Source organism: Dama dama, chromosome 20 (assembly GCF_033118175.1).
Source record: "Dama dama isolate Ldn47 chromosome 20, ASM3311817v1, whole genome shotgun sequence".
NCBI lineage: Eukaryota > Metazoa > Chordata > Mammalia > Artiodactyla > Cervidae > Dama > Dama dama.
Genome location: NC_083700.1, coordinates 101,395,680 through 101,411,047, shown reverse-complemented (window position 1 = coordinate 101,411,047; position 15,368 = coordinate 101,395,680). Strand labels below are relative to the sequence as shown.

The 15,368-nt window shown below is 53.8% G+C and overlaps 1 protein-coding gene across 3 annotated transcripts in view; it reads right to left on the bottom strand.

The window, feature by feature from the left end:
- Positions 1-1,849: 1,849 nt before the first annotated feature.
- Positions 1,850-15,368, bottom strand: part of HIVEP3 (HIVEP zinc finger 3) — a 533,741-nt gene continuing 520,222 nt past the window's right edge. For all 3 annotated transcript variants that reach the window (XM_061122237.1, XM_061122235.1, XM_061122236.1), the window contains 3 exons: positions 13,333-13,419; positions 8,261-9,159; positions 1,850-6,813 (listed from right to left, as the gene is read on the bottom strand). In XM_061122237.1, the coding sequence (XP_060978220.1) occupies positions 6,004-6,813; positions 8,261-9,159; positions 13,333-13,419 (1,796 nt within the window). In that variant the 3' untranslated portion in view covers positions 1,850-6,003. The remainder of the gene's footprint in view (positions 6,814-8,260; positions 9,160-13,332; positions 13,420-15,368) is intronic.

Here is a 15,368-nt window from a genome sequence, read left to right as displayed (position 1 = left end):
GAGAAATTTCTGCATCTGGTACTTAACCTTTCCTCCTAATCAAGCAGGCTGGGGTCTCACCACCTCATTCCCATCTCCCTTCTTCCCTGGACTCCTTGCCGCCCTCCAGCTGCTGCCCCAGCTCTCCCCTGCCCTCCCCGCCAGGTCCTGGGGAGGATGTCTGCCGTCCCCACTTCCCTCTTCTCCTTACTCCCCAGCCACCACACCCTGCCTCCACAATTCATTCAGCACTGGCAGTGTCTACGAAGGGCCTGCAGGCCAGGCGCTGAACTAGGCCGGCTTTTCCCCAAGTCAGCAATGATCCTCCTGTGGCTGAAACAAGCAGGCCTTCTTAGGTTTTTAGTGCTAAACTTGTGATAGCACTTTACCCCGAAGCACTTTACCCCGAAGACCTCTCTTGACTGTCCACGTACCTCTTCTTCTGTCTGCTCCTATCATGGTTTCTCCTCCATTCCACCTCCACCTGCACTCCTCCCCACAACCCACCCAGGCTCCAGAGCCCACAGGAGTTTTAGGACTTACTCTGTACGAGAGCTTTGTTCTCTCCTGTAGCAACAACTATGGCCACTGTGACTGAGGAATTAATGATGTCATTATTTGCTTAAGGATGGCTTCTCCCATTAGAATGAAAGTTCTTTGAGGGCAGGGCTGTCTGTTTTGCTCACTGTTGTATCTGATGATTAGTCCCTCACTGGTGCAGAGCAAGTCATTGTTGCATACGAAAGGTGGGGACTATACCTGTCTTTTTCATCCTTGTAACCACAGCACCCTGTGTGAGGCCTGCTCAGAGAATATTTGTTGAAACCTTACCGTGTTCAAGGTTCTGTTAACCATGCAGTATACACACTTCCCAGATGGTGCTAGTGGTAAAGAATCTGCCTGCCAACGCAGGAGACATAAGAGCCGCAGGTTTGATCCCTGGGTCAGGAAGATCCCCTGGAGGAGGGCACAGCAACCCACTCCAGTATTCTTTCCTGGAGGATCCCCATGGATAGTGGAGCCTGGTGGGCTACAGTCCATAGGGTTGCATAAGGTTCAGTCGTTGGAAATGACTGAAGTGACTTAGCACTTAGCACATAGACTCTCTCATTTAATCCTCACAGGAAACCTTTCACTTTACAGAATAGGAAACAGAAGCCCAGAGAGGTTGTGTAACTTGCCCAGTGTCACACAGGCAGTGAATAACTGTCACGATCAGATTCCAGGTCTCACCTTGTAGTGAGCTCAGTGGTGGCCCCTCAAAGGTAAGTCCATGTGCTAACCCCTGGAACATGTAAGCGTGACCTCCTTTAGAAAAGGAGTGCTTACAGATATACTTAAGTTAAAGATCTAGAGATGAGATCATACTGAATGAGGGTGTTCCCCAAGTCCAGTGGCGAGGACCCTGAGATGGGACACACAGAGAAGGCAGCGAGAACGAAGGCAGAGGCAGAGATAAGAGTGATGCGACGACAAACCAAAGGCCAAGGATGGCCTGCAGCCACCAGAAGTGAGGACAGAGGTCTGGGACAGATCCTCCCTCAGAGCCTCCCAAGGAACCTTGCTTTCAGACTTCTGGCCTCCAAAAATGTGAGAGAACACATTTCTGCTGTTTTAAGCCATTTCATTTGTTCCAGCAGCCCTAGGAAATGAATATAGACCCCAAACCACATGGCCATGTACCCGTGCCTCCTGCCAAGCCTGGAAGGGAGGGGCCCTTGGAATCCCAGGCTGTGTGACCATGGCCTGGCCACTCGCCTTCCCTGGCCCTGATTTCTCTGTAGCAAAAGAAGCACTTGGGGCTCTGAGTGTCCTTCCAGCTCTGACATTCTACAGCCCTAAGTAAAATCATGAGCCGGGCAAGCAGGCCTCTGTTGGGATTTTCAAATTTATTCCAACGTGCTGTTTTTTTTTTTAAAAAATATCCTCAGGCTGAACACTCAGCCAGAGCTATAATAAAGGCAATTATTATACTTGTAAAAACTTCTCATTCACAGTACAGATGTAATTTACAACAAAGGTCACACATCAATACTGAGCAGTATTTTCTTTTTGTACATCAGACTCTGTGCTTTAGACCTGTGGGAGTTTGTGTTTTTTTGTTTTTCCTTTTGCACTGATATATATACCATACTGACATTGCAAGATGCAAGTAGAGAAACTGGAGTTTAAATAAAATTACAGGCAAAACTACCCCATCCCAGTGTGGTTGCTGTACATATCTACAGTACGATTTTTGGAATGTATTGCCATATAAGAACATAGAAACTCTCTACAGACAATTTCACATACGGAATACATACACCTTTTAGGGAAAAAAAAAAGGCAAATTTGTATCTTACAGAGAGCATGTTATCTTACATTTGCCTATACATTTCTTTTTTTCTGTTTCTTTTCTCTTCCTTTTTAATCACTAGGCTTAGTAAAGTGATCATAAGTGCCGAAGCGGTTTTCCGATGGAAAGCAGACAGGATTCGCGACTCAGGAGCAGAATTGGTGGAACGGGTCTTTGGGAACTTTCTCCCCTTGGTCAGTGCTGCAGATCTGTCTCCAAGGACGGCTGCCCAGACAGGACTTTTACTTTGAAGAGGTTTTGTCTGGAGAAAGGACTAGAAAGCAATTCAGCTCAGTTATCTTGCTTATTCTTATTCAAAAGGGTTGGATGAGGATGGAGCAGGGGCTACAGGGATCCAGAAATTAAATCTTTCAGACTTGTTAACACAGAGAGAGGTGGAGGGACTACTGGGTCTGGAAGCTGGAGGTGATGGAGACGGGGGAGTGGGCAGTTCGCTGCTGTTGGCTTCCTGGAGGGTCTTAGTGGTCGGGGCCTTGGGGGGGTGGTGGGGCAGGGGGAGTAGGCTTGTAAAAGGTGCCTTGGAGAGGAACAGGTTAGTTCCCAGAATGACCCTGAGCTTGTCCGGAGGGTGAAGGGCATCCTGGAGGGTAGACCTGGGGGCCGGCTGGCTTGGAATCCCCATGACAAGGGCTGGCTTGGAAACCCCAGCAAGTTGGTCTCTGGCCCGCCCCCAAGCCTGCTGACACCCGAGGACCAGAGCCGGCCTGTACCCAGGAATGACTGTCCTGCACATTTCAGCAGAACAAGCGACAGGCGTCTGTGCCAATAATTAGCACTGCTTTCTCCACTGTGTCCCTTAACAGGGACAACAGTGTCACAGGCAAGCTGGGAAGGTGCAAGTGATTGGGAGTAGGGCAGGAGAAGAGGAGGGTGTGACATGAGAGTCTTTCCCTTATCATGCAGGTATGAGTGCGGGCTGGGAGCTCTGTGTTTGGGGGAGCAGGAGTGGAGTGTGGCAGAGGGGGTGAGAGCCAGGCCCAGGGACACATAGCCCAGGCGGGTGGCATCAATTCAATTTCTCTGGGTGCCTGTGCAGGGCAACAACCTTTTGGCCAGCTTGCTTGGACATTGTGTCTGTCATTGAGAAATGGGTCTCTGGTGACTCCTGGCCCCCATCCCCTCTGCCTATACCGGACTCTTCCACCGGCCATGACTAGGGCTCCAGGAAGGAAACCTTAGTAGTTGGGCTGTCTTGAGTACCCGAGGAATGATGTCAGGGGAGAGCTGTGGGGCAGGGCTTGGAGGCGGGGCCTGGCTACCCCCAAGGTCAGGGACTACTCTAGCAGAGCCCCCTGTGTGCTGCTCTGTAGGTCTGGAGCTGGAAGATCTTGCCCAGGAAGATTTCAAGCCTGGGCGGAAGCAATGCCCTTTATCCAGCTCCCAGGCCTCGGCCCTTGAAGTCTCCAGTCCTTAGGCAGCCACCTTCCCATGCCCCTCACCTCCGCCCTGGGGTGAGGTTGGAAAGCAACGGTGAGGAGAAACCCAGCTTCTGGCTTACACTGTGACTGGGGCCCGGGGCTGCTCCTTCCAGCTTTTTGCCAGCCCCCCGCCCCCCCCGCCCCCCCCCAGTGCCAGCATAGCCAAGGCTGGGCTTGTTAGCCTTCTTCTAGGGGGACCAAGAGCTTCAGACCCTGGGTCAGGCAGCCAGAAAGTGCTGGCTAACCCCGAGCCCCAGCACCCTGGAGCCCTCTCCCAAAGGAAGCCCTTCCCTATTGTTCCTCTTTTGTCTTAGCCAGAGGGAAATGAACCAGGTGGTCTGGCTGGAGGCTGACTGTGGCTAGTTTGTCCTGGCAGCAGAGTCCAAGGAGGGAAAAGTCCTGAACTGGTGGAAGAGGGAATTATGCCCAAGGGAGGAGCCCACAGAGGTGCCTCTGCATGGTGTAGCTCTCTGCACCTTATGGTGTCCTGTCTAAATAACTTCAATAGCCCAGGAGCCCCCTCTGGCCACAGGATTCAAACAGCCTGGCTGAGGAATGGGGACGGGCTAAGGATGTCCCTGCTCCGCGGCATTAGCACCTAGCCTGGCTGGGCTATGACCATGGTCCTTGTGCTTTCTCCCCCTCGTAGAAACAAAATAAAATAATTTCTGGAGGTTGGGGGAAACCCCACCTATCCCAGGGCTGGGTAAACATGCTAGAGTTCAAGTTCCATATTTCAACTTGGGATTTTAATTTCTAGTCATGTTATTATTATTTATTATTTTTTTTTACAAAGCAGGCTTTTGCCCCAGAAAATACAGGGCAGCTTCTTAAAGGAGGAGATGGGGATGAGGAATGAGGCACTAGTTATTCTTGATTGCTTTGGAGAAGAATTGAAATGACCTCGGACAATAGGAGGCTAGGGGAAATATCAAACACCATTCTCTTTCTACATATATATATATATATATATATATATATATATATATATATATGTATATGTATATGTATATATATACATATATAATTTTATTTTTTTAAAAGAGATTTAAGCCAACCAATAGGAGGCCTGGGCAGTTCCCACCAGTCATGGTTCTGGGAACTTCCTGGGGATAGTAGAGGCCTGACAGTGTGTGATACAGAAACAGGAGGACCGATCCTGCTGCAAAGAGGTCCAGAAATGAGTCCTTGGAAACTTCCAGTGCCAAGTACCGGAAAAGCCCAGTCATGGAGGAAATAGAGCCCTTTGTACCCCAGGGACCAAATGTGAAATGAAGCCCAAGCCTGGCCTAGGGAATGGCAAGGCAATGCACCTTGGATCTTGACCCCCAGGGGTTAGGTAGGCCTTGTCCCTTCAGCCTTATGGGTAGTTTCTAGAACAAAGACGCAGCAATGGCTGGGGCCCTGATAGCAAGGCCGAGGTCAGGTGCTCAGGAACGGGGAGATGGGTGGTCAGGGCTCCTTCCCCAGTCCAAAGGTTGAGGGCGGGGTGTGGAGTAGAGGTGCTGGGGTGGAGGGACTTGTCTACGGGTCAGATGCCAGAATGGGATCACAATTCAGACCACCAGGGTGTCTGGGAGCCCTGGGGATCCAACCAGCAACCACCTTCTACCTGCTCCAAATAGTTTGTGTTGAATTCCTAGGAAAATTTACCTTTTTCTTTGGAAAAAGAAAGTTGGAGTTTTCTGGGCCTGCCCATGGAGTCTCCCAGCCTTGTCCCTCTGCCTTGGGCCGCTGACCCTTCTGCTAGCAGCCAGGGGAGGCCACTTAGCTGGGGTGGGATGAAGCAGCAATAAATAGGAACCATAAACATCTGTACATAGGAGTGCTTGCTTTTACATTTACTTATATATTTTTAAAAGTTTTTTTTTTTCTCTGTCTCTCCCTCAGTGCATCCCCTTTCTTTCAGCAACTGACTGCCTCTTGCCAGCTTTGCGGATGGCTGCTGATCGCAGTGGCCCAGGGTGAGGCCCCATCTAAATATCAGCCTCAGTCTCCTGGTGGGTTTTTTTTTTTTTTTATGTTTGTGTGTGTGTTGTTTGTTTCAAGCAACAAAAGGTCAAGAAAAAGGCACAGGTAACTGCATACGAGGTGGGAAGATAAGACAGACGGGGGCGCTGAGCAGAAGCTGCTTGGAAAGATCAACAGATGGGACACGGAGCCCGTGACAGCAAGATGACTCGAGGAAGTCGGCTGGAAATGTCTGTTGCCAAACACCAGAAGCCAGATGCTGAAGCGGTCAGGGAGAGGCTAAGTGCTCCGCGGCCCCCGGTCCTCGGGCTGGTGTGGAGGTGCCCCGGGCCCCCCACTTCCCAAGGGCTGGGGGGAGCCCTGACTGGTCCTGGGTTCCCCGGAGAGGTTCCTCCTCCGGGCTGGGAAGCGAGCAGAGGTCTCAGCCAGGCAGCCCACAGAACTGCTGCGGTCCAGTGGCGGGGTGGCGGAGGCCGCAGGGTTGGCCGGCACCCGTGGTGACTCCAGGTGGGGGCTCCGGGACTCTGCCCGGCGGCCCGGGGGTGCCCGGGGTGAGGCCTCGGGTGGGGTGCGGGGGCTGTGCGTCGGCGCGGGCTCTGTGGGCAACTGGGCCGCATGGGGCTCCCAGTCGGGAGGTCTGCCCAGGCCCCCTCTCGTCCTCCCCGTCTCCTTGGGGTAGTCCCTGGCCTCCAGCTCGGAGGAGAGTGTGAATTTGGAGACCTTGGCCACGGGGGACACGGAGGCCGACGAGCTCTCGGTGGGGCTCCAGCGGCCTCGCTCCTGGGCCTCCCGGGACCCCGTCAGGTCGCTTCCGCCCCCCGAGAAGCCGCTGATCCAGGCCTCGCGGGGCCCGGGCAGCAGGACGGGGTGGGCCCCCGGCCGGGCCTGCACCATCTGGATCCCGCCGATGGGAATCAGGGGGCACGGGGCGCGGGTCAAGCGCTGGGAGTGCAGAGGCAGGTGGCTGAAGATGTTTTCCGTCCGGGCCGGGCTGTGGCCGTGGAAGTCGTAGGGGGCCGAGAAGGGTCGGGAGAAGAGAGGAGGAGCGGGGGCAGGTGAACAGGATGGACTTGGCGACTCGGCCTTCTGCTAGGGTCAGAAAAGAAGACAGAGGAAGGCAACGGTTACCTGCTGGGCACCTGGAGATCCCGAGGACTAGAGTGAGGAGGGGACTCGGCGAGATCACAGAGCAGGTCCTGGCTGAACGAGGCCACCACTGAGTCCCAACCCTTGCCCATGGTGTCGCCCTGGGTGGGTGCCCTCTCTGGAATGGGCCGTCCCCAGCCCTGTAGTGACCACAGGCACACTCAGGAACCAAGGTCCCCACGCTTCCGGCCGGTCTTCAGAGAATGGGGATGCCCTGTCTGCGCTCATACCTCTGTCGGTTCTGCTGCCTCTCCTGTTCCTCAGACAATACTGACCCAACTTTACCCTTGAACATGAGCTCCCACCCCAGGCTCTAAACCTCCTCCCACCACCAAGAATCTGCCTGCAATGCGGGAGACGTGGGCTTGATCCCTGGGTTGGGAAGATCCCCTGGAGAAGGGAAAGGCTACTCACTCCAGTATTCTGGCCTGGAGAATTCTGTACAGTCCATGGGGTCACAAAGAGTCAGATACGACTGAGCGACTTTCACTTTTTCACCACCAGGAATTTTAACTTGAGCCCCAAATTAAAAACCAAGTTAAGATTCCTGGACGGTGCTACCCCTGGAGCTCGAATCTCTGAGTGATGGTGCTGTGCTGCTGGCAGTGAGCAGAGGTGTTGGGTGCTGGGGATCGTGACCGTGGTAGTGACAGTGATGTGACAACGGTGATCAAACTTATGGGGCGGGGCTGGAGTGTACTGATGGCAGATGGCACTGGTGATGCGACAGTGATGGTGCTAATGGTAGGATGGGATGGAGTTGGCTGAAGTGACTCGGAGGGTGCTGTTGGCAGTCATGTTGGTGATGTGGAGATTTTGGTTGGGCTCTGCCATCTGCTCAAAGGATACGTGGAAATGGGGTGGGAGGAAGTGGCATGAGTATTTATACCCACATCTAAGGCCACACTGCTCGTAAGTGACAGAACCTGGATTTAATTCTGGGTAGTCCAGGATTAAAAAACCACCGGTTGTCCCTGGTGGCTCAGATGGTAAAGAATCTGCCTGTGATGCCGGAGACCTGGATTCGATCCCAGGGTTGGGAAGATCCCCTGGAGAAGGGCACGGCAACCCATTTCAGTATTCTTGCCTGAAGAATTCCATGGACAGAGGAGCCTGGCCGGCTACAGTCCATAGAGTTGGACATGACTGTGCAACTAACACTTCCACTTTCACTTTCTTTCAGTCCAGCTTCATAGTCCATGCTCTGCTGCTTCTGACACATAAGTAACTGGCTTTAGGCACCCAGCACAGTGCCTGGGGTAACACGTGCCCAATGTATGCCTTACTGGTAACTGCTGAACTGGCAGGGGTGCAGCTCCCAGTATGACGCTCAGGGAGGTGTGAGCTTGCGGCCCCCCACCCATCAGCCACTTGGGGGACAGGAACTCACCCACGTGGAGGTGCAGGTCTCCGCTGGGCTTCTGCCGAGAAGCTTGTGAGGTAGAGGCGCGGGTGGGTAGAGAGCCCGGGGGGCCAGCCCTGAGCCTGGGCCACGCTCGGCCGCCGAGGGGCTGCCCGGCCCCGCCAAGGCCCACTTCCCCGGCAGCGCTGACCGTGGTGGTGACTCGGCCTGGCCTGGAGACCATCTCCTGGTGGGCGAGTGTCTGGGGGGGCCTGGGTCTGCAGCGCCCTTGCGTTCGGGGGGCAGGCGCGCTCGAGGAGGCAGTTCCCTTCCCAGGGGGTGGAGGGCAAGAGGAGACAGCTCGAGTCTCGGGGACCCGCAGGGGAGAGGGCCCGCCTGGGGGCCAGGCGGGCTCGGGGCTGAGGCCAGTGGCTCTCGGGCCGGTGAATGTCGTTGGGGAGACGAGTCGCTTTTGGTTAGTGAGTGTTTGGGGATGAGTGGTAGGTGGCTGCCTGCTTCTTTGCTTGGGGACCACGGCCTCCTCGGGGACACGGCCTGGGAGCTCAGGGCTGAGCCTGTGTCCTTCTCCACGGGGCCCCGGGGGGCTGGTGCCAGCCGGGGGAGGCACAGGATGCTTTGGCTGGATGTGGAGCAGCTGCCGGGTGCCGAGTGCTCGGCTTCTGAGACCGAGCTGCCCCGGGTGGCCTCTGTGGGCTGAGGGCCCTGAACAGGTGAGGAGTCTGCCGGCAGCGTGGCTGGCGGGCCAGGCGGGGGCGCCTCCGAGGATGGGCCTGATGGCTCGTCCTGGCTCTCCTCCTCGTCCTCATCCTCGTCTTCGTCCAGGTCCGAGTCCGAGTCCGAGTCGTCCAGGTCTGAAAACTGGTGCTCTGCCACGGCTTCTGCGCCCTCTCGCCCTTCCGAGTCCTGGAATGGGTCATCACTGGTTCCTGAGGGACAGACACAGGAGAGCCGAGATCATAGCCTCTCCCCCTGCTGCTCAGACCCCGCCTGACAGCCAAGATGGTTGAGGGTATGCGAGCACTTTGTAAATACAGCAAAGATGACCTTGTATCTACCATGTTCAGGTTCAGTTCTAGGGCCTGCCTGTGCGTTAATTCACCTAATCCGCAAGTAATCCTGCCAGGTAGCACTATTCCTATCTTCATGTTACAGACAGGGAACTAAGATGACAGAATTTACCTTACCTTGCCCAGGTAAAGTAAGTAGTAGGGTTGGTATCAAACCACAGCAAACAAGACAGCCCTTTTCTTTCTTTTTCTTTTTGGTTAGTATTCAGTGCTGGCTTCACCATGAGCAAGTTAAGTCACTCTGCTGGGCCTCTGTCTCCGTCTTTGTCAAATGAATATGGCAGTCTCATCTCATAGGGCTTACGGGGAGGAGGAGACACATGCCCGCACACAGCGAGGGCTCAAATATTATTAACTGGAGCCACTCCACGCGTTCATGGAGACATCTATTATTCTGGGACACAGCAGCCATGCTGGCGGGCCCAGCAGCACTGGGCACAGTCAGTTTTACATGCACACCTGCCCCTGAGGCCAGGCTGCTGATACCTGATACAACAGCAGGTGTCAGGCCCTGTTCTCTGGGAAGGTTTGGCTAAGCTGACCTCAGCCCGCAGAGAGGGCCTCTTCCCAACCACTCATGTCCAGAGAAAGTGCTTGTAGAACTCCTGGTGCTCCCATCTGGGGAGGAGAGTGGAGCTCTGAAATACCAGCCTCCTGGTCTGACTTCGGATGGGGCAGCCCCACCAGCGGGGTCAGCTCTAATAGGACACAGGCCTAGTTTGGGCATCTCTGAAGCTGGCAGCAATGAGAACTCTGGGGAGAGCTCTGCTAACATCTAGTCCACCTGGCAGGCTCCTGAGGGTTTGGGTACTGCTGGCCCAACACTAAGTTCATGTCAGCCCCCCTCGACTACTAAGAGAGATGACTCAGGGCACTGGTACAACCACGCTTCTGGACCCCACTGTGCCAAGCTGCACCGGGACCAGAAACCCCAGCATTTGTACTTTCAAACAGCTCAGCGCTCAGCAGTAAGATGCACACAATGGATGACAGTCGGCATTCAAGAGGATGTAGATCAAAAACTACAGGGTGGAGGAGCTGGAGCTGTCAGGTGAAGGGCGGCCAAGGGCATGACCTCCTGGCAGCTGGGAGCAGAATGACCAGAGCGGGGGAAGGGGCTGGGGACCAGAGAGCAGGGGTCGTGAGGGGGGAGCAAAACATACCTTCAAGCTTTGCCCTAAGACTTTAGCCCCAGGAGTTCACCTAGCCTCACCTCTTGTCAACTGTGGGGAAACCCACGCCCAGAGCAGGCAAATGCTTCCCCAAGGTCACCCAGAAAGTAATGGCTGAGTCAGGCCTAAGGTTTATAACCCCTGCATCATTACGCGGCCAGTTTAAAAATGTTTTTATGCACCGAGAAGCAGGAAATGGTCTGGGTTTGAATCTCAGTCCCACCCCTTCCTTACTGTGTAATGTTGAATAATTTACTTTTTCTTTCTGGGTTCAGTTTCCTCGTCTGTAAAATGGCGGGGGGGAGGGGTAAGAGGAATAAAAGCCACCTTATGAAGCTGTTGGGAGGATTGTGAGGGTCTGACACCTAGTAAGTACCCAATAAACCTCAGCTCTTCTCACCCCAAGTACCCCACAACCTCAACACACTGGCAGCACAGCCAGCATCTCATGCTGCAGTTGAAGGTCAGAAGGGTAGTGCTACTAGTCAGGGAGTCAGGATCAGCGGCTCCTCATATTCAGCAGGAAAGATCCTAAAGTCTCTTTGTAACAGACGAAGAAGCTGAGGGACAGAGAGGGCTAGTGCCCTGCCCTAGGCACCCAGCTCAGGAGTGATGGAAGCCAAGAATCCCCTGCCTAGCACAAGGTTCGCCAGGCCCCCCACATCTGGGCTCTTGGAGGGCTCTACGGGAGGCCCCTGCCAATCGACTATTCCTAATGCCCCTCACTGTCAATCTCCACAAAGTCCCTCCTCTCTGGGGCCTGGGGCGGGTGGAACGAAGCGCTCCGGGGCGCTGGTGGGGTCTGGCCACACGGTGGCGCTGGTGCTCAACCTCCTCACCCTCAGGGGCGGGGCTGCGGCGCCGGCCTGGCCACCTCCCAACCACTTCGCGTCTAACAGACAAGTTCCTCCCCGAATCTTCATCATCGCGGGAAATGGCAACACCATCCTTCCAGTTTCCTAGGCCATAAACCTCGGAAATCATCCTTGGCTCTTTTATTCTCATGCGTTCACCCTCCACCCTCCGCCCGCCCCCCGCCCTGATGTGTCAGCAAAACCTGACGGCACGTTTCTCCACCTCCCTCCGCCCACCCAGTCCAACACGTGCTCAGCCTGCATCAGTGCCTCCAGCCGCGCCCCCTACCGGCCATCCTTTGCATACAGAGTCAGGGCAGTTGCTCCAGCACGCGGCTGAATCCATCCCTTGACCTTCACAGCCACAGCTCTCTCTGACTCTTGCCCTCAGGGGCTCTGCACCTGCTGTTCCACCTGCAGGGAGAGCCCTTCCCCGGGCTCCACATGGCTTCCTGACCCCTGCCTCATCCTCGCGGCTCACATCACCTGAACAGAGAGGCCGCTACCTGTCATGGATGCTTTGGTTCACACTCAAGGCTCTTGCCCTATCCCACATTTGTTCACTACCCGGCTCCCCTCTAGAATGCAGGCTTCCTGAGGACAGGAACTATATTTCATTCATTGAAGAATCTCTAGCACCTAGAGTAGAACTTAGAATAGGGCTGGTGCTGGCAGGAATTATTTCTAGAACGATTGCACTGATTTCATGCGTTCTCAAATAAGGTCATCTTTTTTGGCCTCATTGGGAAAATGAAGCTGAAAGAGTGGCAGAGACAGTTCAGGGTCCCCCAGGCAGGGCTCTGGGCTTGGGTGCAGCTCCCCTGTCCAGCCCACCAGGCACTGGAGTGACATGGACCCAGGGTTTTTGTCTGACCTCAGGCAAATTCCATAACCTGTTTGAGCTTTACTAAATGTCTTCAATTTAAAAAGGAGTGACACAAGTTTCTACCACAGTTATGAGGACTTAATGAGATATCTGTAAATGGCTTGATGTACTTTCTCGATAAACTTGGTAACCCCACATTCTCATTTTGGAGCCCACAGCTCCGAGTTCACTGTATTCTGTTCAATAAAGCTGATTCATTTCACCTAAAAGGAAATATGATCTAACTTGTTTTTAAGACTGCACATACATTCCCAAATCAGATAAACAGAAAGAAATAAGACACAGGAACACACACCTCTCTTTTTCACACTCTCTTGACTCTGATTTTAGGGGATCTGGTCAAAGGTTTGCTCACTGCAGAAGGAACATCTCTGGTTGCTTATCTACCCCCCAAAGCTGCTCTGGCCTCCTTCTTGGATGCTGAGGCCCGTCAGGGCCCAGCCAGACATGCTGACTTGGATTTGCCTTCCCCTCTGCCTTGTCTTCACAGAAACTGGCCCTAATATGGCTCTAATCTTGCTACTGGGGGACTGAGGCTGGAGTGCGGTGCTGGGACATGGGATGGGATTGAGAGGTGACAGGGGGCTGTCAGATCTGCCTGGCTTCGGGTCTTTTTAAAGCCCCTAGCTTTAAAAGACCTGGGCATCAAGCCCATGTCCATCAAGTGTGGAGGTGTGAGTGTGGGTGTGGAGCATATAAGAGTATGTACCTCACTGTGTCATTGTGAGGATTTGCCAAGATAACCACAGCCTCTAGAGTATGCCTGACAGAGTGGGTGCTCGATCAATGTTGACTATAATTACTCATGTATTAATGTAACCACCATACATTCACTGAGCGCCCACTGGGTGCTGGGTGCTCCACTGCGTGACAGACAGCAATGCACAAGTGCTCTGGCTCCAGGCGCGTGCTGTAAGAAGGAGGGGCGTGGGTGCCATCATTCTGTGAACTTAACCTTTGTCTCTTTGTTTGGGAAAACTGGAGAAGAGGGTGAGGAAGGAGAGGAGGAGGGGAAGCAGAGGCAAGGAGGACAGAGATGAGGAGGAGGACCAGGGGCCTAGGAGAGGGAGGGGAAGATAGGGGGAGGGGGAGGGGGAGGAGGGAGTTGGCAATTCATTACCTTCTTCGGCTTCCAGCTCCTCCAGCACCCCCGTCTCTTGGCACTTTTTGCTGTGGGCCTTCGACTTCATATGCTTAGTCAGATTCCCTGGAAAGGAATGAGAAGACTCAGGCATGGCTGGAGGGCAGGGGGCCAGGGTGGCGCCTGGCGGGGCAGGCGCCAGGACATCCCTCTGCCCAGGAGCTCAGGTGGGGGGTGCAGCCATGGCCGCCGTGCACGATGGTACAGAGGAGCTGGGTAGGGCGGGTGAGGGGCTGTGAGGGGACAGAGAGTACAATGAGGAAGTGAGATGCTGGTTAAAAAAAACAAAAGGAGATTAAAAGACAAGTCATATGCAATAGTTTTTTTCTGCCTTTTGGGCCCAGAAGCTGGTGACAGGATTGCTGACCATCTCAAATGTTGGGATGAGAGCAGGGAGCCAGCCCATGAACTAGCATGGGAGTGGGTGCTGAGGATGCCCTTCTGTCTGCTAGGCCAGCCCACAGGGAGGGATCTTAGGGTTTGGGAGGAGGAACCAGGACAAAGTTACTGCTATTAATAGACATGGAGAAAGGGCAGAAGGCATAGCGAAGTCTGCTAGACAGGGACCTGGGGGCCAGAAGGCTGGGGTCCAAGTCCTGACTTTCTTAGAGAATCACATCCCCTTCCTGGGCCTCCAAGGTCACTGCCATGCAGACATGGCCAAGGGCGGTGCACACAGGGAAGGCTGAACAAAGGCTCCATCCTCCCCATGACTTTAGCCCTTGTGGGGTGGCTATTTGTGTCCGCAGTGGACTGAAGGGCAGAGGCAGCAGCTGTGTGGAATCAGGGGAAACACCGCGACACTGATTCTCCCATGGCGCTTCAGAGATCACAAAGCCCTACGAGCAGGAGCGCTCAAGAAGGACCAGCAGGGGAGCCCCCGCTCGCCGCAGGATGCAGGCTGGGTGCCTCAGGATGTTCCTTTGGGCTCAGCAATCGCCTCCAGCTATGATGTGCTCACTGTTGCTCTGGGGATTGCTATATTTCCATGTGGTCCTTCATATAATAAATCACAAGGCCCTTGAGTCAGGTACTCTGTCTCACTCATCTTATTAGCAGGTTTGAACAGATGGATGAAAGACAGAAGAATGGACTCCAGGAACAGATGCGGAGAAAGATTGGTGGACAGATATATGGATGGATGGAAAAGTGGGTAAGAGGAAATATAGAGTGACAAACAGGATGAAGAGGAAGAATCCAGACAGATGGGTGGGATACTCAAGCAGATAAGCAGATGGACAGACAGATGGAGGATAAAAATAAATAGAAGGATAGATGGAAAATAGATCACTAAACATATGAGTAGATAAGAATGGGAGAGAAGGAGACCTGGGCAAGTGGGAGAAGGGCTGGTTGGATGGATGGATGGATGCAGCACACATAAATGGGAAGGCAGACAGACAGGAGGAAAAAAGAATGGGCAGGTGGATGGAAGGATGGACTGGTGGGAGGACAAATGGGAGAGGGGGAGAAACAGATGAGAGGGGAGGATGGGAAAACAAATGGATAGGAAGACAAACTCTTAGGATGAGAAGATAGCAGAAATGGATAAATGGGAGGATGGATGGGTGACTAGGGAGAGAGCACCCATGCATGAATGAAAGGGTTTTTCTTAATTATTCTGAGAATTATAAGGAACCTTAGAGTTTTGCTCAGAGGTATCAGGAGCCTTAAGCTGAGATTGCCTGAGGTGTGCAGGTCAAGGGCAGCAGAGATGGAGAGAAGCTGTTTCTTTCCCCTTCCCTCCTGCTAGTCCTAGTCTGTGACTCCATCCTTCCCTCAGATTTTCTTCCTTTAACTGGACAGAAACCTGGATCTTCTGCTGCTGCTGCTGCTGCTAAGTCGCTTCAGTCGTGTCTGACTCTGTGCGACCCCATAAACGTCAGCCCACCAGGCTCCCCCGTCCCTGGGATTCTCCAGGCAAGAACACTGGAGTGGGTTGCCATTTCCTTCTCCAATGCGTGAAAGTGAAAAGTGAAAACGAAGTCGCTCAGTCGTGTCCAACTCATAGCGAC